Here is a 27,807-nt window from a genome sequence, read left to right as displayed (position 1 = left end):
TGCTCACATCAGATGTTACCTGTGCACCAGCTGCTGAACTCAGAAAACAACAACCTGAGTTTTAAATAGCCTGCAAAAAATGTGCTTGCTGCCCATACCTAGTGGTTCAGCTCCAGCTCCAAAGTCACGAGTTGCTGTTTCTGTTGTGCATTTTCCTTTGCTTTCCACATTCTTCATTGGTTGGGTTGAAAATACAGCTTGTCTGCTTGTGATTCACCAGCGATGGGTTGGTACATACCAGTCCATTACCCACTAAGCACAGTGCACCACCATTTTGCCACCTCCTGACCTCCTAACCAATCTCAGCGTAGCATCTGTCATGAGACTGTATTAGTAGAGACCCTTCCGGCTAAGGAAAACAGCACAGCATTTCTAAAAGCAGCTTTGACAATACCATGTAAAACTGATCTGTTTGCTCTTCCAGTTCAGTACCACACGTATCTCTTCAATACATTGAGTTTGATGAGGTTTTCCCAGTGCTTGTGCAACTTTGGCTCTTTTATCCCCTCTCTTTCCTCTGCTGCTAGCTTTTGCTGAGAGCAGAAACTTCCTTGTATCACTGTGAAGAATCTCACTTCATCAGCTGAGGTTGAATTTGAGAGGATAGTATATTTTCTGTTTCCCCCTTTGTCTTAAAGCAGGCCTTTTCTTTTACAGTCAGTGGTAGAAGATCACTTAATTTCCCTGTCTGTTGTTGTGTCAGGCATAGCCTTCACTTTCAGACACTAATTCTGATGGGGAGAAAAAGGCGATCCTCATGGCGAGGAAGGGTGACACAACCTTGGCTTTTGGTCTATACCCTGAAAAGGCGTTATTCCATCCAAGTTCATAGGCTTTATGAAAGGCAGAGCTGAGTCACTTGAACACTCAGCCTGACAAAGGGCAGCTTTGTAAGAGTTAGGAGACTGGGGAAGAAAAATGTTATTCTAAAACTTCAAAGCAGCAGCATTGCTGCTCTAAGACCAGCACAGCCTTCCATATGGACTGATTAGACTTAAAAACCATCTGAAGGGTGAGTGAATCTAGGTGAGTTTATTGATGTCTGACATAGGCAGGGCTCGAACTGCATTTGAAATGCAAGTGCTGTTCAAATGCTTTCTCAGAAATGATCCAGAACCTAGGCTTGGTGGTGTAGGGCTGAGGGCAGCTCTCAGGCTGAGCTGTGGGCTGAGGCTGAGGGCAGGTTGCTGCTTGTGTCAGCTGCTTGTGGTTTAGTTCGTGACAGTCTCAAAGCTCGGGCACTTGCTGCCATGGTGCACAACCAATGTGTCACCCTGACAGCTTTTTATCTGCATGTCCATATAGTCAGTTTTCACTTTGCTCTCTTGTTGTGGGTTTTGCTGTAGGGCCTGAAGCAAAGAGGTTTGCACTTGATTCAGAATATGTTGAGGTTTGTGGTGAGGTGCCTTTTTGTAAAAAGGGAACTTCTCACACCAGAAGTCAAAAAAACACCAATGTCTCCATTCCATTTAGGGTACTTCGTGTGAAGCAAACCTTTCAGATGATCTGTCCCACTGCTATGTAGTGCACCTTTCAGCTTGAGAGGTGACCTCCAGATGCTTGTTTCCATTCCTTTCATCCTTTTTTCCCTGCCTTTCTGATGACAGATGGAAAGAAAAAAACACCTGAGAATTCAGACAGCAGTTCACTGTTGTATCAGACCATACCGTAGAGCAAACAGTGAATGGCTCAGTGAAAATGGCAACCATAATTCAAAACTTCTACATCCCAGTTTTACTCTAGAATTTTTTCGCTGTCAAAGTGGTTCTTTGCAGGTTAACTAATTCAAAATGATAAGTCACCGCTAGGATTACACCTCTTAACTGCAGAGTAGAGTGGGTGAAAAGGGGGCTTAAAGTCACTCCCTTCAGTGGAGAACTGAGTAAGAGTTCATGTGGTGACCAGAGCATCAGAGCGCCCTGGACAGGGAGGAAGGAAAATTGTTGTATATGTTGTATATGTTGACTTGGCCACCTGGGGGCATAGAGCTCAGGGAAAAAGATAAATGAAGGGTAGGTAGGTAGGTGCTCCTATTTCCCTTTACTTCTCTCTGTGCTTGTACATCTGCCAGAATAGCTATTCAGACTGCAGCATATTCAATCTTATGGCCATATATGCTAAGCGAGAGTACTACTAGGGCCTATGGGAATCAAGTTTAGTAATAAAGACGACATCAGATGTGCTTTGGGAGGGCTATTAGGAAGATTGTGTCTTTCATTCATCCCATGGGAATGAGAGGGGCACAGCCTCATGATGTGGAAGTATGCTTGCAAGTAAAGCAGCTGGATTTGGTACATTATATGGAAATATAGAAGGAAAACATGATTTTCCATCCATATCAAGCGGGACTTGTTGAAAATGAATCAAAGGTAAGGCAGATCTAAGATAAGGCGAATGATTCAGAGTAGAAAACTCCAGTCTGAGTTAAAACAAAACATAATTCCTGTGGATTTAGAAATTAAGCTAGCAACAATGACTGTACTATGCCATTTCCCTAAATCCACATTGATATTTTCCCTTCAGTTTGACAATCTGAACAGTCAGGAATAGGCAGCAATCTAACTCATATGCAATTTGACACATACTTACACAATTGGAGCATCTGCTTCTTGTAAAAATCTGAAACATGCTGAGACCATCATCCCATAATGTTAAATCTGATTCCTGTCATCCTTACAAGTAACTTAGAATCACAGAATCACCGAGATTGGAAAAGACCCACAGGATCACCCAGTCCAACCATCCACCCATCATCAATAGTTCTCACTAAACCATGTCCTTCAACACAGCATCCAAACGTTCCTTGAATACCTCCAGTATTGGTGACTCAGAGGTGGTGACCTCTGTGGGCAGCCCATTCCAGTGTCTTACTTGTAGTTGTAGAAGAAACTTGTAGTTTCCAAAGTGTGCTGAGGGAAAAATGCAGGAATAACAAAATATTTTGCCTTAATTGAAGAAGTTTGAGTCTCCTGGAAAAGCACTGTTGTTCTGATAGATGTGCAGGGGGCATTGTTCTCCACAACATGGCCTGCCATTTCTAACACAGTTTTGTATAGTATTATACATGGAAGAATCTATCTGTTTTATACTGGAATAAAAGATGTTATTCCATGCTCCAGCTCCTGCAGAATAATAGGAGTAAATTCTTGAGATGAGCTCAACCCAAGAGTTAAGATTAAGGAACACAAGGATTAAAAAATGCAAAGCATGTATGTATACTATGTATCACACATGTAAAGCTATTTCTGGTGTAGCATCTTTACAAACAAACATTCTGACACAAGATGGAAAAAAAGAGTATTTTATGAATGTGTTAATAATCGTTGTTGACTAAGTAGAAATTGGGTAACAAACATTTGCAGCATATGACTGTATTTTTGCAGCACCAGATCAGTAGCTCAGTCTGTGAGCTACTTTGCTACTGCATGTTTTAGTTTCTCAAGGCCCTTTGGCATTTAGCACTTCCTGCTGATGTGTGGCTTCCAGCAAGTAACCATTTAGTATCAGATTGCACTTCAAGTCTGAAGCCAGAGTAAATTGATCAAAAAGTGACTGAAGATTTTTTACTCTTGAATGTAAGTCATTTGTTTCAAACAGTATTTATTTTATTTTTGAAATCTAAATGTTTGAAATCGGTATCAAGTACTAATGCAAGTATGTATCAAGTACTTTAATACAACCTGTTATTATTCAACACAGATGAAGTCTGCCTTGCTCTCTGGTAATAGTACTTTATAAGACTGGTGGCTAGGAAGCACCTTAAGCTACTGCCTCTTTGGGCGCTAAGATACTTTTCTAACCTCTATTCTCTCTTGTTTTTTGTATATTCGTGACAAGGTTCAGGTTGCCCTTCTTATTTATGGTGTTATTTCTTGTGTTAAAACCACTGGTGTATTCAGACAAATATACTGCCAAGTAGCTGGGGGGCTGGGAGTTAAATGTTGAAGAGCAGGTATTCTACCACAGGTGGCATATGCTAAAGCACTACATTTACATTTATTTATTATTTATTTTATTTACGTTTATTTTTTGACTGCCACAGGCAGATAGAGGTCAGAATTTGTAAAGGCTGAGCAGAGATTCATTCTATTTTAGGAATTACAGAATCGCAGAATGAATCACAGAATGACGCGGGTTGGAAGGGACCTCAAGGATCATGTAGTTCCAACCCCCCTGCCTGGCAGGGCCACCAAACATACACCTTTACTAGATCAGGTTGCCCAGGGCCCTGTCCAACCTGGTCTTGAACACCTCCAAGGATGGGGCATCCACAACCTCCCTGGGCAGCCTGTTCCAATGAATTCATTGGGAAGAAAAAAAAATCTCCACAGAAAATGTGGAAGTATAAAGCAAACAAACACACCAAAAGTCTGTCTGATGTAGAGCTTTGTATGGTGGTAAGGAGAAGGATAAGGCTGAACTCTGGCATGATCCTTATGTTATTTAAAATTCTTGACAGGACGCTTGGTCTAGCCAAGGCCTAGAATGCACGCTGAACAAAGGGACCCCAATGTATGCATGTTTTCTTTTTCCATTTCGAGGGTGAGAATCACAGCTTGTAAGATTCATCTGTGAATAATATACACAATACTCAAGAAAATTACAGGCACTGTCTAGACTTGGTATGGAGGTATTGTTTTGTATCATCTACAAGCGCAGTAAAGAAGGGGTTGTGATACATTTGCAGTTGAATATGTCCTAATTGTAGGCCTCCTTTGTGTTCAAACAGGGGCAGTTATGTTGTAAGTTTGTGACTGAAAGGATAATTAGCAGTCATCTTTGTTTATTGCTATTTTTATTTTATTTCCACTGTTGCCCAGTGTCGCTGCTGACAGCTAATGTTAGTGGTTTAAACCACTGATGATAGTGAGTTTTTTTTGTCTGAAAAAGAATGACTGCTACCAAAGCACAGCTTGAACAGGCACTGTCTACAAGATATAATTCTGATTTTGTTTTCTGATTAAAGGCAGTTTTTGGTAAGTTCCGGATGGCTGGTTTTGAAATACGTCCTTCTGCTTATACAGCTGGAACAAGTGTAACCCATGGGGACGAGAGGCAGTTCTGAGGACATTCAAGACATGATATTAACTGCTCTAGCCCCAAGGATGGAGCACGTTGCTTTCATTACATTGGGCTGTAGTTTTATAGTGTTTCTCTGAATAGACTTTCAGCTCAAAGTTCTTTGGAGTGAGCAGAGAGGGAGAGTTACAGCTCCCCAGGGACACAGTGTCTCTCTTCATCCATTTGACTTTGGGGCTTTGATTTTTTTAAAAGATGTCTTCCTGTTATGTCTTGCTGCAAACAAAATGGAATGGCAATATTGCACTTAATGTTTATTTCAGCAAATAACAAAACCAGAAAACATGCTGCCACCCAGCTATTTAAGTTGTTGGACGCACATCTGCTATGGATTTTGTCTTATTCTTTGGAAGTTGAGAATTAAACAAAAGGGTTTTTTTTCATTTGCAAATAGCACAGATAATTTTGTGGAAAGATTTCCCAGGGACTAATGCATTAATTTGCAGAACTTCCTCTTATTTAAGTAATCAACTTGGGATTTGGCCAATCTTCTCGTACTGAGCAAGTTAGTGTATATCTGACTGTGTAGATGATTTCAGCTCACAACAGCACCCATTTCTATGTGTTCAGCACTGGGTGTGTGGCACATTAGGTTTTTCTCTAGGAGAGAACTATAGACAAACATTTTAAAACTCTAAAAGAGCTTTTAGTATCATAATAAGTGCACATATTGTTTTTCTCTTTATAAGAAAAAGACCAGTGCCTTCTAACTGTCCAAAGCAGACTATGTAATTATGTTGTCAATTTGGCATGTTTTTGTACTTTGCTGGATAAGTTGTCATTTATTAAAATTAGAAATCATCTATTGCAAGAAGCACAAAGACTGGTATCATCAGTTCCTGTCAAGTAAAAATAACTCAGTGGAGCATGCAACTTTTGCAACTTCCTTACATTAATGTGTAAACTCGGTTGGTAAGAAGATACTGGTTGTCCTAGTTCTAGGCCAAGACTGGAAAAGTGATGCAAGCATAGGAGGGGATGTGTGGAAGGGGGTGTGAGATCTATTGGACTGGGGAGCCAGGGAAGACTGCCCTGCTGGAGGCACTTGGAGCAAAACTGCAAGCACACTAAAAGGGGTGTAAAAAGAAATAGTTTACCAGTAGCAAAGAGCAGGGTTTTTTGCAGTTTTGGGGATTTTTTTTCTTGTTTGTTGTTTGTTTGGATTTTGGTGATGTGTTTTGGTTTGTTTTTTATTATCATGTGTTTAGGCCATGTGCACTGTGAGTTAAGAAGGCACGATGAATCTTGCGTTTTGGCTAGATGGAAGAGCCACATCAGTGTCCCTCCATCTGTGGCAAAGCATCCTCTTCTCCAGCCTCTTTAAAGGAAGAGGAAAGCAAGTGAGAGGGGAAGAATTCTGAAGCAGCCAAAAAATAGCAGATAATGAGAGAAGTGAAAGTGGAAAACTAAACAAAATCCTTCCTCTGTGTTTTGTAGAGTTGTGTTATACTCCTCTTTACTATAGGGTTAAGATAAACATAAACTTCAATGAATTTAGATGAATATTTGGAATATTTAGGTGATATTTAGGTGAATTCTAGAGAGAAGTCCATCAATTAAACATTGTCTGCCATCTAAATTAATTTTGGAGATGTGATGCCAAAGAGATTTTAATTCAGACACTGATTAGAGACCTGATGCTCATTGGAACGCCATACTTCTGCTCTGGTGAATTTGTCTGAATTACTTACACCCTGTAATGGAAATAAGCCAGAAAATTTATCCTGTGTGAGGCAAATGACATTTGATTTAATGTTTTTGTAAAAATATTATCGTAACAAATGGGGGGAAAAATCCAGAAGGACCTCTGCAAATGGCAGATATGCATCTATGTCTGACTCACTATTAGATACCTCAGATTATGTACATAAAAAGGAAATCAGTTTGAAAAATGCATGCAAATGGTTTCTGATACTAATCCTTTTAAATGTCAATAAAAGCTATCAAAATATGCGTGCCTTCCAACAGGTCTAATCTCCATTTTTAATGGGAGCTTAATTTTCTTGAAACAGAGTTGTTGCAGCAATGGCTTACATGTTTTGAGGCAAGGTAGGATTAGTTTGAACATTATTTGGCCAGTTTAGTCACTGTACTGAGGAGGAATGAAAAGCCAGTTCCACTGGCATTTGGTAGATGCCAGATGTCTGTGTGACTCACACTGATGTTCAGGACTCCTGCAGCAAAGACAAGGGTGTTTCAGGAAACCATGCTAGTCTTCTAATGGAGTATATTCCTTAGCCAGTGCTCTAAAGAGTGTAATTTCCTGATTTTTTTTTTTTTTTTTTTTTTTTGTTCTGAGCCTAGGAATTTCTGTAGCAGCACTGAAGAAGAGGGCTGAAGTGCAACAAGGCTTGTGAATAGCTTGGAGAATATGTCCTGCAAGGACCGACTGAAGGATTTGGGGCTGTTTAGTCTGGGCAAGAGGAGGCTGAGGGGAGACCTTATTGCTCTCTTCCAATATCTGAAAGGTGCTTACAGCAAGAGTGGGGTTGGTCTCTTCTCACTGGTGACAGGTGACAGGACAATGGGAAATGGCCTCAAGTTGCCCAGGGTAAGTTTAGGTTGGATATCAGGAAAAACTTCTTTACAGAAAGGGTTGTTAAGCACTGGAATGGGCTCCCTAGGGAAGTGGCTGAGTCACTGTCCCTAAATGTGTTAAATCAGTTTGGATGTGGTGCTGAGGGACATGATTTAGCGGAGTGTTGTTAGAGTTAGGGTAGTATAGTTAGGTTGTGGTTGGACTCGATGATCTTAAGGTCTTTTCCAACCTGAGCAATTCTATGATTCTATGATATAGAATATGTTCTATTTTCTTAATTAATTTTCAAATTAAGTTATAATATCCTTTCTTTGTCCTCCTTGTGTTTCTGGAGGCCTGACCCATGTATGCTTGTGGCTGACAGCGCTGCCATGGCCTTCAGAGGACTTTGGCTCAGACTGCAGAACACTGCTGCAGCTTTTATGCCAGGAAGTTCCCTTTGCAGTGCTTTACAAAGACAAGGTGACACTTAGTTCAATACCACAGTCATTAATCACACGTTTTGAGATGGTACAGGCTTAGTAATTATCAAAATAAATGTGCCACCCTAAGTACTACAAGACTGTTTTTCAAGGGCAATTAAACAAGAAACAAGTGGAAAGCATCTGTAACCATTTCAAAGTAGGTGATGTTATGTAGCAATTTCTACTTTTTCTTCTGTAAAAGTACACCTGAGGAGCAGGAACACTTCCAGGCAGCCTGGCTTCATGCCCGAGGGTCTCCTTGGGGTTTGAGAGCTGGGCCTGGTCTCGTGTCCACCTAGCTAAGGATGAGCTGCTTCCACCTCTTCCTTCTGGCAGTGGTACTGAGGATCACACTGGCCCTCCTCTGACATGAGGGGTATGACCACCCTCTATTCAGCTACTGCTTTTTTTGTGGTATCAAAGAGATTAGGAAGGGTCTGGGAAAATCTGGGGAGGGGGGAAGAGTACTGACTCAGATAGCAAAGGAAAATGAAGAGGGTTTAAAATGTGAAAGAACCACAACAGGAACAGAATTATTTCATTCAGTTATTTGATGATTCTTTAATAGTCCCACCATTATGTCCACAAACAGAGCAAATGACTTTTTTATTTTTTTAACCAAGAAAAATAATTAGATTCTTCTCAGCCCCTCCCACTTTCTTCCCAACAAACGGCCTTTTGGATCGGATCCCTTCATTCTTCAGGCTGGCAATTTTAGTCCCTTTATTTGCACTATGGAATTTCTTGATAAGGGTCTTGCTCATATGAGTAATCTTTTTAATTTTTTTATCCTCTATAAAGAATCTACAAGAAAATGGAGCATTCTATTGCTTTTGCTCCTATTTCCAGCTTCACAGGGCCCAACAACGTAGCTAGCTTTCCTGCTGTAGGAATAGGGAAATGGAAAAAATGTTGGAGAAGAGAAGCTTTTTAGCTTCATTTTGCCTGCAGCACCTCCCTTGGTGATGCCCTTCGCTGCCTGCACACATCTGTCCAGATGTTTCAGCTCCCCATCTGCAAGGTGTGCTGCCGGGGGAAGCTGCATGCCTCAGATGAGACGAGGCTGCTGCGAGGCCGGTGCGCTAGATGGGGTGGTTGCTATGTCGATCGACAATAAGCCTCGCTGCCTGGATTGCTGGCCCTTCCTGTGAAGCAGAGGATTTAAAACATAAGCTGCTTTCGTCAAGTCACAAGCCCCACTGCAGCAGATTTAATAGATTCTGAGCCAGTTTTGTTTCAGGGATAGATACCCAGCAGAATCATTAGTTTCAGTGTCTTTAAACACAAACTCAGCTGTATTTAAAAGCATAAACCTGAAGTGGAATCAGATAGCACAGCACTGTTTTAAATTTCCTGAAGGCTTTCTTTTTCTTTTTCTTCTTCTTCTTTTTTTTTTTTTTCTTTTTTTCTTTCTTTCTTAATTTCTTTATTTTTTAATCCATAAAGTGTACATTTAAATGATACAGAGTGTTTTTATCAGTCATTGCTCTTCACTCAGCCCAGGTAATGCTGCAGGCTGGACATTATTGGTTACCTCACTGAAATGGGATCTCCTTGTAGTATTGATTCTGCTGTACTTTGGTCCAGGCTTGCAGTTTCTGTATTGATCCAACAAAGAAACTGCTGAGGAGCAAGTAGGTGAGTGAGGTCTGTTATCTGTGCTGTTTAGGGGCTATTATTCTTTGTGGGCAGCCTGTTGCTTACTTGGACATTGACTCATTATGAGAGAAGTCTGCTTTAATGATAACCAGGTTTTCCAGTATTTGTACAGAGTGCTTTGACCCTACTCACAGCCAGATCAGAAATGCAGACCCTCAGGCTGTGTTGTTCATTTATTATGTAGTCTTCTGAGAAAAAAAAAAAAAAACAAAAAAAAAAAAAAAAAAAAAAAAAAAAAACAAAAAAAAAAAAACCAACACAAAACACTAAAAAGAATTAGAGTAAATTTTGTTTTCTATGTGCTGAACTCTGAAGTAGTATTTTCTAAAATGAAGCTCAGTGGGATCTGTAAGATACATTCAGAAACAGACACCTAGGACCTCCATTGGCATTGTTCACTGGAGCAGATGCTGCTCTCCCTGACATTTTCTGCTAGAGATTTAAATGTAATTGTATGCAGCGTTAACGGAGTTGTAGAACCCTTTGACTGGCTTGAAAGAGTATGAATATTGGAATTCCTTCTCCCAGCACATGAATTCCGGAACTGGAATGACTTTCCCTAGAAGTCTAAAACAGAAACTTTACTCATTATTTCCAATCTAAAAGAAGTTCTGTGACTATATGTATATATATATATTTTTTCTTAATTTATTCTTGAAGGAGGAGAGCCTGCTTAGGTTTTTGCTTTTAGGCTGTATTTCATTATAAACACCTTGGTAATCCTTAGTGGTTCACATACAATTGATAAATATAAAAAGTAACATCAAAGCATTTGTGTAGGCTTAGTACATGTGCATCTGAATTGTTTTTACCAGAGAAGAAAAACAAGTACAAACACTATATATATATAACTACAAGTTATCAAAAGCATTTTTTTCCATGCCATATCCTCATGCTTTATTGTTTTCTAAATGGAACGTGAAAAGAACAGTCTTACAAAATTACTAAAACGTCTCTCAATAATTTATTCAATATTGGCTGAACTGATCATGAAAATGTCTCAGTTATTTTTCACTGAGTCATTTTTATAGAACGTACTACATGGCCTACAAAATAATGGTATTAAAGGAGTACAAACAACATCAAAAGTTCGGTAAATTACAACTGTAAGTCCTGGACACCTTCCACAGAGAAGTGCAGATGAATTTAACATGGCGGGGGAGTTGGGGGCAGGAAGCACCCTTACAATATCTCATTAGCTGAGTCACAGAATCACAGAATGACCCGGGTTGGAAGGGACCTCAAGGATCATGTAGTTCCAACCCCCCTGCCTGGCAGGGCCACCAAACATACACCTTTACTAGATCAGGTTGCCCAGGGCCCCGTCCAACCTGGTCTTGAACACCTCCAAGGACGGGGCATCCACAACCTCCCTGGGCAGCCTGTTCCAGGGCCTAACCACTCTCCTAGTGAAGAACTTCCCCCTAACATCCAACCTAAATCTTCCCTCTTTTAACTTAAAACCATTTCCCCTAGTCCTGCTATTGTCAGCCCTTTCAAAGAGTTTACTCCCCTCCTGGGAGTAAAGCAGTCATGTGCTTCCAGCAACCCCCAAACAGTCGCTGTACCACCTCCAAGACTAAGGAGCCCAAACTCCCTCATTCCATAGCAACCACAAGAAATGCTTGATGTCTTTCAGCTCCAGTGGCTCAAGAATTAGGCAGGATTGCTCCCAGCTTCCTGAAAGCTTTGGGGCAAACTAGGTGGAAGATCTTTGTTTTGTGGACTATTGGAGTATAGTTCCATCCAGGTCTCAAAATGTGTAGTTGTATCCTTACAACACACTATCATTATGTCAGGACATAACAGCATAGTTGTTTCATTACTGATTTGAATGTTATGCACTAACCTATTTTGGATTCAGATACATCCTTGACCTAAAGAAGCAATAAATAAGGTGGCCTACTTCACTGCTTGTTGCAGCCTTTATGACAACTTAGCATGCTAACATTTCCTTTAATGTTAACTGCTCAGAATGTACCCAAAGTGATTTAGTTTTTGATTTGGACATAAAAGGCTGTGGGAGATGTGTAGCAGAGAATCTGTGTGTCTTGGCTAAGCAGATTATAATGTTTGCCTATTGCACTCAACTTTTCTTTCATCAAATAAAAGTGAGACAGTTAAATCTGTAGTATAAGAGCCTCTTTGAGGACAGGCTTAGTTCAAAATTGGTATTATTTCTTGAGTTACCTTTAGACATTTCTTTCTAGATGAAGCGTGGCAAAATTAATACAAAGTGACAAAAAATATTACAGTGGTGTAAAAAAAGATCAAGAGCAGGTATACTCACTTTCATCACAGGTCAGTTTTAGAATGAGATATGTTGAATTATTAGCAAGTACTTGGAAAACCAAAGTTGATAATTAAATGAGACCAAATGTAGAAGAACTCGATTTTTTTCAGCATTTGGAGGGTTAAGTAGCCTACTAAAGGAAAATGCTAGCTCTATCTTGATTTGATGCATCTTGACTTCAGAGGGGTTTTGAGGCTGTTGTACAGGACCACACTTCAACATGAGCTAAGGGAGCAGACTAGATGCAATCTCCACAAAGTAGGCGTGCAACAGTTTGATAAACTTCTCTCAAAAATATGTTTTCTGTCAGATTAAAAGGGCATCTCAAGTAGAATCTTACAGAGGACTGTCCTTGGCCCCATTCTACTCAGTTCTTTAGTTTTGGTTTGAATGTAGGAATGCCAAGTACCCTTGTGTAATCTGCAAACATTAGCAAACCAGAGAAGTTACTAGCATTTGAGAGGACAATATAGGGAGACAAAACAGTCTTCACAAGCTCAAACATACTCATCCTTTGGTCTGATTTTCATATAAAGCATGGGTAAAATTCCAACATGTTTGAAAGGTAAATTGCTGTCAAAAATTAGTGCCCAATACTATGGTTTTGCATGGATTTAAAATAAACAAGTGTGGAAAACAAAACTTTGGAGGGATTCTGCAACTACCACAATAGAATCATACCATTTCATGTTTTCATTACAACTGTGGGAGTTCAGAGTTCCTCACATTCAAAACCTGTGGCTTGAAAGGGCAAGTAAGAGTAGAAGGTTTCATAAGTTACAGCTGTGTATGATTGTGCCGTATGCTCGCATCTCTAAACAGAAAGAAATTTGGAGGAATGGAATGGAAGCCAATATGCCTGTGCTTGAAAACCAAAATGGGAAACAGGGAATAAAAGAGGAAACAGCTTCTACTGTAATCCCATTTCCCACACTGATTGCAGTGACAAAGGAAAAAGATATTAGAAGTGAAGTAATTGGCTATTTCAAATTCATTACATTTTAATAATTCAAACATTATTAATAATGCAGATAAGAAAAAATATTTCAAATATTTTTTTCAGGATCCCTCTGTACCATTCTCTTCTTCACCAAAGCAAAGCAGATAATATTCCTCTACCCCGGAATGTAAAGAGAAGGGCAGTGTTGTAGCTCTAAAATACCTAACCACCTTTTGTAACAGCTTTAATGAGCTTTTCATATCCCTCTCAAGCGGGCAGCTTTCCCTTCGTTTCTAAGTACACTCTCTGGGCAAACTCTAGCAGCATGTTCCTGATGAAATTTTGTTATTTTTAGAAATAAATGAAGCAGGATACATCATTTTCCACCCCACACCTTTGTTGCTGCCTTAATACAAAGACTTGTGTGCAGCAGTTAATTACTGTATCCCAGATTGCACACCAAATAGGCACTGCAATGAAAGTGGGTGCTACTTAAAGGGAAAATAGAAGGAACAATGCCATATAAATGCCACTTTGGAGTTTTTTTAGGTCTGATTACCACCCCAGGAAAACAGTGCTGACTTGTTTGCCACAAAAGGAATTAAACTGCATTGCATGACACCCTGGGATTGGATGCTCAGGTAAGAGGCATGTTAGAGTTAACAGGGCATTTTGGGTAATAGCTAACTGAGGAAGGAAAGACGTATCACAAACCAACCTGTAATATGTAACAGTCCCTTTTTGAGTGGTTGTGCAATCTCACATGCTGTTTCAGTTAGGGGGAGGAATTGTTAATAAGAAGCTCTTTGATTCCTTACTCTTTTCTATTTATTTATTTTTAAATTTTTTGAGGAAAGTAGCATTAGCTCCCAAGGTTTTTGACTGGTTTTATGTCACTGATTCCATTATGGTACACCTCTGAACAGTTTAAGTTCTCTGCTTGCATCAACAGCAGTTTACCTTCAACCTCTGTGTGTAGTGGAGCACTGGTAGAGTTTTGCTTCAAGTTAAAAACCTTCAGCTGATGAATTATCAGTGTTATTACCTGAAACTACTGTAGCAGGTCATTTTTCTTCTGACATATTGGCTCAATTGTGGCCAAAGTACAGCGTATGGTGATGCAACTGTATCCTGAGCTGGAAAATATTTACCTTGTCTGTTCATTCACCAAAAACAAATTCTCTCTAATGCATATTTTCCCTACGCTTTCATATGGCACACTTCCAGCTTGCCAGTTCGTCCGATGGGTTTTGCAGATATCAGTTTGGCTGTGTGTTTGTCATCTAAGTTCATGCAAATGGACACGTTTTAAAAATACAGTAAGAAAATAATTTTTACTTACTAGCCTCTTTTAGAGCAGAAGTATTTTTTATAGGAATTAAAAGATACCTGTTGTTTCATAACCTTTGAGGCTTATTTCAGCATGTCTTGTTGCTGGTTTTAGAAAATCACCAAGCAGCATAAGATACAGCAGTCATCTATGCAGTACCTAAAGTGCTGAGAATGGGAACTTAACAGAAGTCATAGAGAGCACAGACATTTGTATAACTAACAGGGCTACTGAGGATTAATTGATGCACACATCAACAGGTAATTGACTTACTACACGTTCTACACTTGAGAATTCAGTCTCTGACTGTTAGTCGTTAAAAAGAAATATCCTCTGGTGAAAGTGTGAAGCACCTCATACTGGCCATAGCCGTCTAGGTGGATCCCTCGTGTAGGTCTATCTGGTCAATCTAGTGCATAAATATCTAATATTGAATCAGAAAACAGCAGGTGAATGAGATATAGGGAAAAACATGAGTTCTTTGCTTCAGGGGTCTCTGCAGGCATTACAGAGTCTGACACACTTAGACATGTTTTGCAGCTACACAGCCTGCTCAGCTCCCATCAGTGAGGGAGGAAAACAATCCTCACAAATCCATGGCAACTTGAGGACTGAAGTAACAGTAATCCTAAACTTGAACAGGTGAGACTTGTGCCCCCCAAATCTCATACAGTTGCACAGACACATGTCATAACTTGGATGTGGGTAAAGCGGGTACCTTCAATGTGGAACTGAAGCTGCAATTAAGAGAAAATGCAATTCCATTTCATAGAATCATAGAATGGCCTGAGTTGAAAAGGACCACAATGATCATGTAGTTTCAAACCCCCTGCTGTGTGCAGGGTCACCAACCACCAGACCAGGCTGCACAGAACCACATCCAGCCTGGCCTTGAATGCCTCCAGGGATGGGGCATCCACAGCCTCCTTGGGCAACATGTTCCAATGTGTCACCACCCTCTGAGTGAATATTTCAATAGTATAGAAATTAAATTTGTATCTAAATATAGTTAATTAGGTATCTTTTAATGTCATCTTGAGAAACCCACTCAAGCACTGTCATATGGTTCAGTTCTCCTGCAGTTCTCTTATTTTTAAACACTGCAGAACATCTGGCAGCACACAACTGCTCCTTTATTTAATGGTAACTCCTGGTTGATGGATTTTCCTTTTTTCATGTGAATACAAATGAATACAAAAGCCAACACAGATCAACAATGAGAATTATGTGATAATTATCTGGAGCTCAGGAGAAGAGATAGGAAGGAAATGAACTGAAATTATAGCTGTCTTTAGTGTATCTTGCCAAGTGTCTTCTCTGGTTGGTTTTAATTTATGTTTGTTCTGATTACTGTTTCATGAATAAAGTTACAAAATGCCAGCCTCCAAAGAGGCAAAGTTTGTCTGGTAAAATGTACTGTGTATATCATACAGACTATTCACACTATAAGTTCATCAGTTCTCAAGGAAGAAGATTTCTGTCTTAAATTTATCATTTTCCTAAGGGTGGGAAGTTTATAGCAGTAATTGTCTAGTTCTTCCGTTCCTAATTTTTCCTCCAAGGAGGAGAGAGGGATTAAGCCTGATGTCAATGTATATCTCAAATGAGCTCTTCTATTCTGTGCTTAAGTCTTTCTTTATGTATTTTTACTCATATTCCATAAAACAAACTCATGTACCCAGAATTTTCCCTAGCCTTGACACAAGCCTGACTGTGTGAAGAGATGAAGGCCTGGCCCCACTAAAATGGAGGTTTTGCAGTTGGCTTCACTGTGTGTGGGATCTCACCTCTGCTCCTCAGACCAGGATATATTGTCTCTCCTTTGTTTTCTATTTCTGAATTATTTGTTAGCATATATTAAGGTAAAACAGAAAGAAGGTTACATTTATTCTTCTCAATAAGGTTAAATTCCCTCTCTTTTCACTGTATGTAAGACTCCAAGAGAGAAATCTGCAGAACAGAAAAGGGGAAAAGTGGTGGGCAGAAACTAAGATTAAGATCCTGAGATAAGGAGAAGGGTAAAATGTTTTGTAAATCTATTATGTGCAGTCATTAAGGCATGATAGAAGCCAAGTATTTCATTTCAGCAAAAATAATAAAGACTGGCCTTTTCACATAGATTTATAGTGCTAATGTCAGAGGGGTTATTAGGTCCAATTTATGTGATACAAACCCTTAAATCACTCTCATTTGCTTTTCTGTTGAGGTCAGTAACCGATGTTTGATTGGTGTTATCCAGAAGGCACCCAATTATGAAATGATGACCTCTAGAGACAGAAAATCCACTGATAGCCTTGGTAGCTTAATCATATTTGCCATTGCAATAGATACTTGCTTTCAAGTACCTACTTGATAGCTATCAACTTGCCTATTCTCAGTTTCCAACCATTGCTTCTTATTGTAACTCTGTGCCAGACCAAATGGCCTCTCTGGTGCTTTGTTCCTTACGACTCACAATATTTGTACTCTTCCTAAACTGCAGTGGAAGGCTGCAGCATTTATGTTCATATGAACGATCCCCATTTTGTTAAATGCTGAGAGTGAGGTGTTGCTGTACCAGCCACAGTATGACAAAGCCAGAGATAAAATGAGATCCAAAACTGGCTGTCGTTGTATCCAGAGCTTCGGTTTTGCCTCCGTGTAAAATCTGTCCAAAAACAAATATTGCATCTAGACAAATATCATGATGGTTTCAGAACATGCAAAGATGTTCATGGATTTTCAGAGCCAGAACATTTTATAAACAGGCTTTATAATTGCCTAGCTCAGGTGTGGGAATGGGGTTTGAGTCCAGGAATTTATTTTGCATTTTGCAGAAGGATACAGAGTTTATATTCCTTCTTATTACTGGATAACACCAAGGATTATGTCAGCCTGCTACTCTACAGCCATACTCAAAATTCTTATTTTGCTCTGATTTTTCTTCTTTCCTGTGCTTGAATTTAGTCTAGCACTCTGGGTAGCAAAGGCCATGCTTTGATGAAAGGAACTGCAACATGATTCAGTGTACTTGTTTGTGATATTTAGAGAGCAAAGGAGAGAGGTTATTTCAGTGTGCTTGACAGAATTCACTTTTGTGAGCAATATGTTGTATTAACAGATGAACAGCAATGACAGCAATTGTAAATCACAGAATCACAGAATGGTTGAGGTTAGAAGGGAGACCTCTGGAGATCATCTTGTACAAGCCCCTGCTCCAACAGAGTCCCCTAGGGGACATTAACCCATGATTGTGTCCAAATGGCTTTTGAATCTCTCCACTGAAGAAGACTCTACAACCTGTCAGGGTAACCTATGCCAGTGCTCAATTACCCACACAGTAATGAGGAATACCACACCCCCAGTTCCTCCATAGCCATTTGCTTTTTTCAAATCATTTTTGTTTTAGGGAGATGTCAGTTAGCTATCAGCAGGACTTGTTTTGTTTCTGAGGGCAGACACATTGCAACTCAGTGGAAGATGTGGCTGCTTGGGGCTCATGTACCCTACAGTGCAGTCGTGTTTGTGGTCACATCAGCAGGTCTTTCAGATGTGTTTAGTTTGGGTTGTGTCAGGGCTTGACATAACTTGTTCAAGCACAACTCAGCGGGTTTCCACAGCTGGATGAACAGCCAGGTGAATACAGAGCTGCCTGCTGCCAAGCAGAATTGGTGGGAAAACTAAAGGAAGCAAATAAGTGCTTGCTTTTCCAGAGGTTTTCCATTTGTTCATTACAAATACCTGCTGCCTCTGGAAGAATGAAGCCAAACCCATACTACACTGCTTTCTAGATATGAGTTTGTTAAAAGTAGGTATTCAGAAATAAGCTAGAATTTACTTAAATAATGGAGCATTCAGAGGTGCTTTTCTTTCCTTCCTTGTAACTCCTACTCAGCACCTCGCTTCATGATATGCTGAACCCTTTTTCTGTCCCTGCCTTCCCTCCCACTGCCTCTGCCTGCCTGCACCATTCTCTGCTGTGCCAAGGCCCTTCCTGCTCCCTCTGCAAACCCATCTGTGCTGCTAAACTTCCCACCTACAAAGACCACACGTTGCTGTCTGGATCCCACTCTCTTCTTGTTTTGTATCAGTTTAAATCTCTTGGCTTCTGTGGTGCTGCTTCTCCCCTTTCGGCTTTAGACAAGAATCACAACTTTGTATCTAGCTGGGCTGCTCAAGGATAAAAACTGCCTGGGGAACAAAAGGCGCCTGTTGTTTTCTCAGTAACATAAAGCTTTCTCTGCACTTAGAGTAGCAAATTAACAGCATTTCCAAGCTGAAATGTAGCTTACACCCAGGCAAAGGGGATTTCTGCTTTTCCCAGTCCTGCTCCAAAACTCTTCTACCTATGTGAGTCTGGGGGAGGGTGTTTGGCAAACACTTCTGCCACCGATGCTGGGAATTACTGCTGAGGCTTAGGGAAGGCTTTGTGAGAGGTCTCAGCAGAAAGATGTTCCAGGTATACAGTTCACCACTTCCTCAGGAGGCTTTCCTTTTTGCCTCACAATCTTCAAGAATGTGCCAGGGGAGGGGTGGTTTTCGTATACCTAAGGCCTGAAGAATGTGAGTAATAATCAAAGGTTTTGTTGTATTGCACAAAGCATCCTTCTGTGGTAAGAAGCTATCTTCGTTACCGACTGTGAAACTGGGGTCTGTCTGAGCAAAGTCCATTCCTTTGCCTTCAGAGTGTTCTTCCCTCTGTCACCTGTGGAACTGCCCCGCCACTAGCAGTGCAGACTGATCCTTCATGGAAGGAAACACCTTTTGAGAGGCCACAGGTACTCAGTAGTCATTGGCCTGGTACCCAGCGGGTACTCAGAAGAATCACATGAAGATGTGTATTTAGTGTTGGCATTGACTAGAAAAACCCACGGTGTCTAAAAACGAGTATAGCTTCTCCCAGAGACACCTGCACAATTGTTGCTGTGTGGGAAGAAACAGACACAGTGCAAGTGAAGTGAAACATGTTGCCCAGAATGGAATCTTACCGAGTCAGATCCTTGTGGTGACAAATCTGCTCCCAACCAAGCCAGATTATACATTTTCTAAATGTATTCTCGGGTGCCTTTGTCATGACTGGAAGCACCAGAGCTGAAGCTCTGCATTGATTCCAAGGGATTGTTGGCTTACAGTGTTTATGATGGCTGGGCACTGAGATATCTATTTACCCTGCCTTCTCTATTTACTTCTTTCCTAGGCATATTGCTGAGCCTCTGTGAATCCTCATTGATTTTCCCAGGAGCAAAATGTCATTACTGCAGCAGGCTGTGTACATCAGGTACACTGAAAAACGAGATCGTTAGGTGGTTGTGACATTAGCTGTGCTTCTAGTGTACTTCATAGTGCTTTCTTCTCAAGGAGGTGGCACTGATTGTCCAAGTTAGCTGCTTCATCAGCCTTTAACACAGCGCCATTAGGTCTCACACTGCCTCCAGCATGTTTATCCACACACAGCTTAGGTGCAGGGAGCAGCATGGCACGAAGCATTCCTGCAGGAGGCCTGATGCTGGAGGGGCTTGCACGAAGTCACTCAGCAAGTCCCCAGCTGAGCAGGATTGAACCTGGGGCTTACATGCCTGTGGGTGAAACAAGCAGTAAAGCAGCACTACCTCACAGCTTAAGGAAGCTGTGCAATGGGTTTGTGGACTGTGAGACTTTGGGAAGGAAGAGAGAAGCCTTTGGGCTGCTGCAGGCTTGGTCTTCTACATTCCTATCCCAAACTGTCCTTAGGAAGACTGAGACATTGTGGCATCATACAACTATAGATTGTGATGTGGTTGCTCTGTACTTAAAGGTCAGATAAGTCTATGTCTGGAATATACAAATATTTACCTTTTAAATATCACTTGCAGCCCATACATTTCCTTTGCCTGTCTGCAGTCAGGATGATGTGGTTTTGATCTGGTATTAACTGCATATGATCATACACAATTGTTAATTCCTATGCAATACTCTAATTGCCTACAAGTAAAAAAAAAGCCATGTATTTTCTGAAGGTTTCTTTTTTTGGAAGCTTTCTGGTGAGATATTTTCTGTTCAGACTGCGGAGATATAGGTCATGTATCATATTAATTTTCCATTTATAGTTAGCTTTCAAGAGTTAATAAATGATTACTTGTCACACAGCCCTGATGAAGCACCTGAACTCATTGCTTATCAAGCTGTTACAACTCAGACTTCCACACTTTTAGTTAGCACCTTACAGTCATGAATCTCAGCTGACCTAAGGCTGTGGCTATATCTGAATTGCACTTAAGGATGGGCTCTGGGCACGCATTGTCATCTTCTAGGGCTTCTTTATCAGAAAGGTTGTGTGTGGGCAGGAAGGGGGCTGTGGTGTGCTCCCATAGGTCTCCTCCTCCCTGTGGCTGGAGACCAGCGCCCTGTAGGGATGCCATGCAGGTGAGTGGGGCTCAGCCGTGGTACGCACCCTGCTTGCCACATGCAAACAAACACTGCCTGGAGCTCTTCTTTTGCCTCAGGTCAGAGGATCTCTGCATGTCCCTTGGGTTCCTGAGCACAGGCTGTTACCCATCTGTGTCCCCAGCCATGAGGCTTGGGACTGGTTTCGTCCAGCAGCATCATTGCCTGGTGGCTAACTCAAGTGCTTAGTCCAAATGAAACTCAAAGCACACAGACTGGATTCAAATCCAGCTCCTCTTAGCTTTAGCCAACACAAAGCTTTGTCATACTTGCTAGGATTTAAGATACATTTCTGCCCTTCTGAGAACTGGGCAGATATCTGATGGCTCATCTATCAGGTGCCCACTTTGTCTCCTCCAGGTTAGTGCTCCTAGGTTTAATCAGGTGCACCTAAAAAGGTAACTTCAATTGTCACATAAATCAACTGTCATTAACAGATCTACGATCAAGCAGGCAAACAGGTTCCTTATTGGTCATTTTTAACCTCTTGCAGTGATGTTGTTTCAGCTATTTGAAACACAGCGTAAATGCAAAATGCTCATGACAGCTTCTATTTTTTCTTTATAAGCTCTTTATAAGCCACTTATAAATAGAACCTTAATATGAAGTGTGACAGATTTCTAGTCTTTATTCTCTCCTTAGCCCTCCAAGCGCTTCCTTTCTGTAATATGGAATACATCCACTGCGCCCTAGATATTCTCTAATCTTGCTGATGACTTTAGCTCTCAGCCATTGATTCTCTCCACTTCTTTATCAGTGTAAATAGATCAGGGTTGAAACTGTCTTCTCTTCGAACATTTAAAAAGGACAAATAAGATCAGAGGGGCAGTGAAGAGTGGATGAATGGAAGATGTATTTTGTTGTTCATGTGATGCAGCTCTAGGCTGAGGGGCTTCATGTCAATGTGGTACAGATAAAAAATGTGTATTTCTTTTCCATCGCAGTGGAGAGAACTGGAGTACCTAGTGAATTATTTAAAGGAGAAATATTGTGAGGACATTGTGACATTTATGTAGCGCTAGTGCTTTGTGACATTCTGTTTCACAAAAGTACTTTGCCAAATTCAGTGTGTATAATGGTCTCCCTTTCACTACTGAGCAAACACTGTAGCACAAAATGCTCCGTTTAGGGTTACATATAAAATCAGTGACTAAATGGGATTGGAACATTCATTTCCTGGTACCCTCCAGATACTTGTTCCCTTTACTCACTGCTGCCAGGGAAGAGATTGTTTATTGGAAATATATATATAGTGTATATATATATATATATAGTGTGTGTGTATATATATATATGTATGTATGTATGTATGTATATACATGTTCATTTTATAGGGAGAAAACTCTGGGAGTGCAGGGAGGAGAAATGTTTAGAAGTCTATTCTGGTTTTGTTTGTTTATTTCTATGGGGGAAAATTCTATGCAATGGTGTTGAAGGTTTAGAAGTGATACCCGTTAATCTCAGCGTATGTCATTCAGATTTCATTGAGCCCAGTCTCTGCAGCAGCCAGTGTGCTGTTACTTTAACACTGAAAGAAGTAAAACCCTGTTGTTACTTTTCACTCTTTCCTCACATTTAGCTATGAAAGTATAACCATGGATGCCTCCAGCCAATTAATAATTGGCATCTGCTGTGTTTCTCACAGACAGCAGGGAACATCAGGTGCACAACTTGTAGGATTTAAGGCACAGCCGAAGCTGAGGGCTGCAGACTGTACTCTAACATAACGCTTCTCAGCCATAGGTTCCTTCCCCCTTATTTTCTTTAAACTTTTCTGTTGCGTCACTAAAAAATCATAGCCCTTTGCTTTGTAATCATACCCCTCTTTTATTTAAAGTTTTGTTTCCCTACCCATTGAACACATCCTCATTAACATTGCTTTTACTTTTCGGAAGCATATATTCAGTATTATAGGCTTGGAGTTCTTTTGTTTTCTCCCTGAAGAGGTAAAACCCTGGGGGATTTAAGTATCTACTTGATAGGCTCGCACAATCTTAATCAGCCTATAATGGAGCTAATGGCTGTTTGTCATCCTTGGAGATATAAATTTCCTGGTGATGTCTACTGCAGTCAGTGCATGAAGTATGCTCTGACTGCCAGCAAGGTCTAATAACCAGAAGAAGGACAAGCCAGCTTCATTAGCGAGAGGGAGACCGTGCCGGCTGCTTTTCTGGGTAACTCTGTTTTTTTGAATGCCGAGGGGTGAAAATGGATAATGCTGGTAAGTGAAATTAAACAGATCTTCCTTCTTAGCGAAGCTGCAGGGTTCGTTTGTCTTCAGTCTCCCTCGCTGCATGAGATGTGTTTCTTTAGCCTTTGCGGATCCTTCTGTTTCAATGTCCCTTATTAGAGCGAATTTCTATGTGTAAAATGTGACACACTTAACTTTTTAACCCTTTGATTGTCAGCTTTTCTGTTTTAAGCCAGTGTTTCCTTGAAATATGAGCCAAAACTGTAATGTAGGGTCTGCCTTTTCAAGGTTTTTGGTTTTGTTTCGGGAGCTGTATGCAGGAGATGTGAAAGGAAGGGAAAATGCATAGGGTCAAATGGGGGAATATCTTTCACAGATTGCAATAGGTGTGCATGGAGGTAACCAAAAATGCATTTCTCATATGTGCAGCATTGTTTAAAGCTTCTTCTATTCTCTCTGTTTCTTCTCTCTTCTATTTAGAACAGAAAATTCTGCATACATTTGCACTTTTTAAATGTTTTCTGTGATATTCCAACTTTAGATTGTGCATTTTCATGCCAAATAATACACTGCGTGGTTTCTGAGGGGTGCACACAATACCAACACTGCACATGTAATGAAATGGTTTATCTGCATTTTCCTTTTGCTTTACCTTGTATCCCAAAGCACTGCAAAAAGTGCTTTCTGTGATGGGTATTTTGCATGTTACTTTGACTGCTGTGAAAGCGGAACATTTCAGCGTCACGCTTATTTATTGAGACAAGTACAATTCACGGTGGCATACAGAATTTATGGTAGGCTCAGTGCCCTTTAAAACATTCTCAAATCATCAGATTTGTCTCATATTAACCTTTAAAGTGATGTTCACCTTCACAATGTATGAAAAAGAAATGACTTATGGTAGATTTCCATGATGGATATAGTAAAGAAAGCTTATTTTTGTAGCTTTATGGTTATTTTTCACTATTATATTATTATAATTATTATTATATTATATAATTAATATATAATTATAATATAATTATATATATAGTGAATATATATATATTGTATTATCATAGTGAAACTCCTGCTTGTGCCTGCTAAACTGTCCAAGTCAATTTCACCTCAGGTGTATTGAAATCAACTTCCATGACAAACAAACTCCTGCTCTTAGTTATATAAAACCCAAGACAAAAAAAAAAAAAAAAAAGCCAACCCACTTTTTCCAGAAATTAAAATGTTGGTGTCATGGAAGATTACATTACTGGTACCTGTGAACTTAAAAGCTGACCTGTTCCTGGTATGATGAACATTTCTGTGACATAAGTAAGATTATAAATACTTCTTATGCTTGGTGCAACCTTCTGACTTAACCTAATAAATGCTAATGGTGTGTGTTTGGTATTCTGTGACGAGGCAGAATTTTCCAGTTGGAGGAGAAGGTCTCCTCCAGCACAGAGTGCCTGTGGGCAAGAGATGCTCTGAACAGCTAAACCCTCCAGGTTTTTAAACTCTCCAGCATCAGCAACTAATGCTATTGAAGTCTTGACAGTGCTATTACTTTAATCCAGCTATAAGAATCTGCTCTGGAATGAGTCATGTTCATTTTAAAGGCCAGTTTTTTGGGGGGGTGCATGGGGAAGTTGGTATCTGAAAACCGTAGAGGCAGATTTCTCTGTGTGTTTATATATATATATATATATATATATATATATATATATATATATATTTGCCTTACGAACAATCCAGTTTTCTTGAGATCTGAAAAATTTGGAAGCTAGAATAAGTAAGCTTTGCCCTCTGTATAACTATACCAACTAATTTCAAAGCCTCTTAAATGACCAATTTCCTGAAGTTTCCAGATGTTTGGGTTTTTATATATATATATTGCAGAAGCAGTGACTTATGCTCTGCTTATTATTATTATTTTTTGTTTATTTTTTATATATAACCATTTATATGCAGTAGAGCTTTGCTGAAATACTGGAAGGAGACTTGAGGACCAGTTAAGAATATCCACCAGCTGCTGCAAATAAGTCTCAGTAAGAAGGCTGATCTGTTCCCAAAGCATCTGCAGAGAGATTTTTAGGGCACTTGACCCATAATAGAAACCAAACAGAGCCAGATGCCAGCATGGGGTGTGCTCAGCAGGCACCCTGAGGGTCTGGCTGTGCCCCCTGCATTGCACAGGGTGCACCTTTGAATGCCCTGTGCTAAAATCTGGGCACTCGTCAGCTGGTAATCAAACAGAAAAGACTGGGATATCTGGAACCATAAGACCATCTGCCTCATTAGTTTGTTCAGCAGTAGTTGGCCAATTGAAAATGTAAACATGCTAATGTATACCAACTGGATACCTGCCTGGATTCTTCTTAAAGAGATGCTATTTCTGGCAGCACAGAAGCACAGAGCCCTAGCTCAGCTGTGAGCTTGAGCTGCTGAGCGTTAGAAATAACAATTTGGTTATCAGTGTTGGTGAATCAGGCCTTTGTTATTACATTCCTTGTGCTGCCAGAGAGACTTTCCAAGTCAGACCATGGATAACTGTTGGGCAAAACTCCATCTCCTCCTCTGCATTGAAGAAATATCATGACTCATATTCTGTGCCATCATCAAAGCCATTTTTCTGTCCAGAACTGTTACCTAAAAAGATCAGTGTTGCTAATAGTTCACCTGTTTGGGTCCACGGTTTCAAGAAACCATGTTTTCATTTAGAGAGTCCTTTAATTTAAATGCTAGGTTACTTGTTTTTAATCGGTGCCACTGAGACAGCCCAACAACGCTGTTGTCTTGTGTGCTCTTTTAAAAGCTTTTCCTGGAATAACAATAAAATATTCATCGCTGCATGCACAGTGTGTCAGGGCAGTTCTGGGAGTGTTTTTGGCCTGTGCTGGCAGCGGTTGTTCTTGATGGTTTGGCTACAGGTATTCAGCTGTGAGGATGCCTGGCTCGGCAAGGAGGGTACCAGCAGCCCCAGCCCCATCCCACCACGCAAGGTTGGCCAAGGCCCATGGCCAAAGGCAGCACTGGTACAGTAGTACTTGCTTTAAGACACAAAGGGAGGGCTGGAAATAACTCATGGGAACAAAAGAGAATATAAAAGTGGCAAGGAACTTGTGCAGCAGGAAAAGAGAAGCTGTTGAAATAGACTTGCTCACAAGTGATACTTTTTTGGGGATTTCCTGTCAGGATGGAGGTCAGCACTGTCCCTTCCCCAAGAGATTTTGTCTGGCATCTCACCTTGAAGTGTAAAAGTCTCATGTCATCCATAAACACACAGAGATGCCAGGGCAGGGATTGTGGCAGGGGGAGACACACCACAGCCCTCAAGATAAACCAAGAGGCCTTGTTTCATCTTTCTAGGGGTTTATGTGTCTTCTTTGTACTTGGCATATTATTGGAGCAGTAATGAGCTAGCTGTGGTTAACTGTTACCCTGAATGATGGCAGCCCTATGGCTGGGCTTCCTGGTAAATAATCTATTTTAAAGGAACCAGAAGTCTTGTATATTCAAGGTTTTTATATAAATTTTTATATGTTTATATATAATTTTATATATAATTTTATATATGTTTATATATACATTTATATATATGTATTTGTGTGTGTTTATATAGAAATTGTATATTCAAACATCCAGCAGCAGAGTGAACTTCTCTCACCAGTAGAGTTGCCCATAGCCTATGCTCAGTTGTGACACATGTCACAGGAAGGTTAGGAGACACAGGAAGCTGTTTGCTGACTAAGTCCCTTGCTTTTGAACTAATACCTTGCTTTTGTCTTTCCGTTAAGTCAAAAGGACTTAGTTAACACCCTTTAAAAATAGTACTGGCAGGACTGAATACTGGTAAAGAATGTGATCTTAAAGATTCCTTATTGTCTCTTATGTGCATTTCAGGCAAATAGTGCACACCTTAATAAAATGTAAGGGAGATAAACACATAGGTAGTTAGAAGAGCAAGCTGAGGGCTTGCTCTCACTGTGTTCAGATGCCTCTACTACAGCCCAGCCTTTCTGTGTGCAGAACTAGCCTACCCAACAGTCTCATAGCATGTTGTAAGTTTCATTTGTTGCCCATACAGGGGTATGAGATACTTTGGTTACCTATGGCTTAAGCTTGGCTGGATTGTCCCTTTTCTTCCCTATCTAATTTGGTAACTTACTGGGGAAAAAAAAGACACACTTGTAATGATAACAGTGTCAGTATAACTGCAAGTTTACTAGTAGCACAATGACAACTCAAATTCCAGCAGCAATTCCTTTTCAAAAGGGCAACAGCACCTCCTTTTTCTCCATCTCACAGTCTGGTGTGAGTTCACTCACTGTCTTTGCAAAACATGGTTATCAGTGGTGCCACGTTGACTTTTATTGGGTTTGTGTGCTGTTTTCTATAGGTCACAAAACACTTGAACCTGGGCAATAAAATACACAACAGAAATCAGGTTCTTTATTCTACGCTGTATCTCTTCATTTGTCTCCTGTCTGTATTCATGACCTCAGCTGAGGCAGATGCTGTAGTATGTCACAGGTCACCATCTCCTAGAAAGCTGACTTTTTTCCTGATATAATTTTAGAATAGTACAACACGTGCTCCTTTACCCAGAAGCTGGAACAGTGCATTTATAAAGGCATGGAAAATGTTTCTATCAGCACTAAACTTCCCTGTGAGGCTGCCGTTCCCAACTTGTTTTCAAGTCTGTATACAAGTAGCCTCTGAGTAAGAACACAGTAACTTATACTGGGAACAAACAAAAGCTGTGCATGATCAAAATGATGGCGTATCTTCTAGCTTAGTAATGTTTCCCCCATGCTAGCTAGAATGACTCTCAGGTAACTTTTTAGCTAGAAATACTGCGGTTGGGTGGCACACATTATGTTTCAGCATTTATTCCAGTCTCCACAGCACATCTTATGAAGAAGCACCATGAA

At 40.4% G+C, this 27,807-nt stretch overlaps 1 protein-coding gene across 4 annotated transcripts in view; it reads left to right on the top strand.

Moving 5' to 3' along the window:
- The window catches only part of PHACTR2 (phosphatase and actin regulator 2), a 110,818-nt gene that overhangs the window by 1,624 nt on the left and 81,387 nt on the right, over positions 1-27,807 (top strand). Inside the window, exon 1 of one of the 4 annotated variants that reach the window (XM_015858287.2) lies at positions 22,411-22,927. The exons of the other annotated variants lie outside the window; for them this stretch is intronic. Within the exon in view, the coding sequence (XP_015713773.1) occupies positions 22,915-22,927 (13 nt within the window). The 5' untranslated portion in view covers positions 22,411-22,914. Of the gene's footprint in view, positions 1-22,410; positions 22,928-27,807 lie in introns of those variants that run through there. 4 annotated transcript variants of the gene reach the window in all.

Source organism: Coturnix japonica, chromosome 3 (genome assembly GCF_001577835.2).
Source record: "Coturnix japonica isolate 7356 chromosome 3, Coturnix japonica 2.1, whole genome shotgun sequence".
In the NCBI taxonomy this organism is placed as follows: domain Eukaryota; kingdom Metazoa; phylum Chordata; class Aves; order Galliformes; family Phasianidae; genus Coturnix; species Coturnix japonica.
This window is presented reverse-complemented; position numbering and strand designations above follow the sequence as displayed.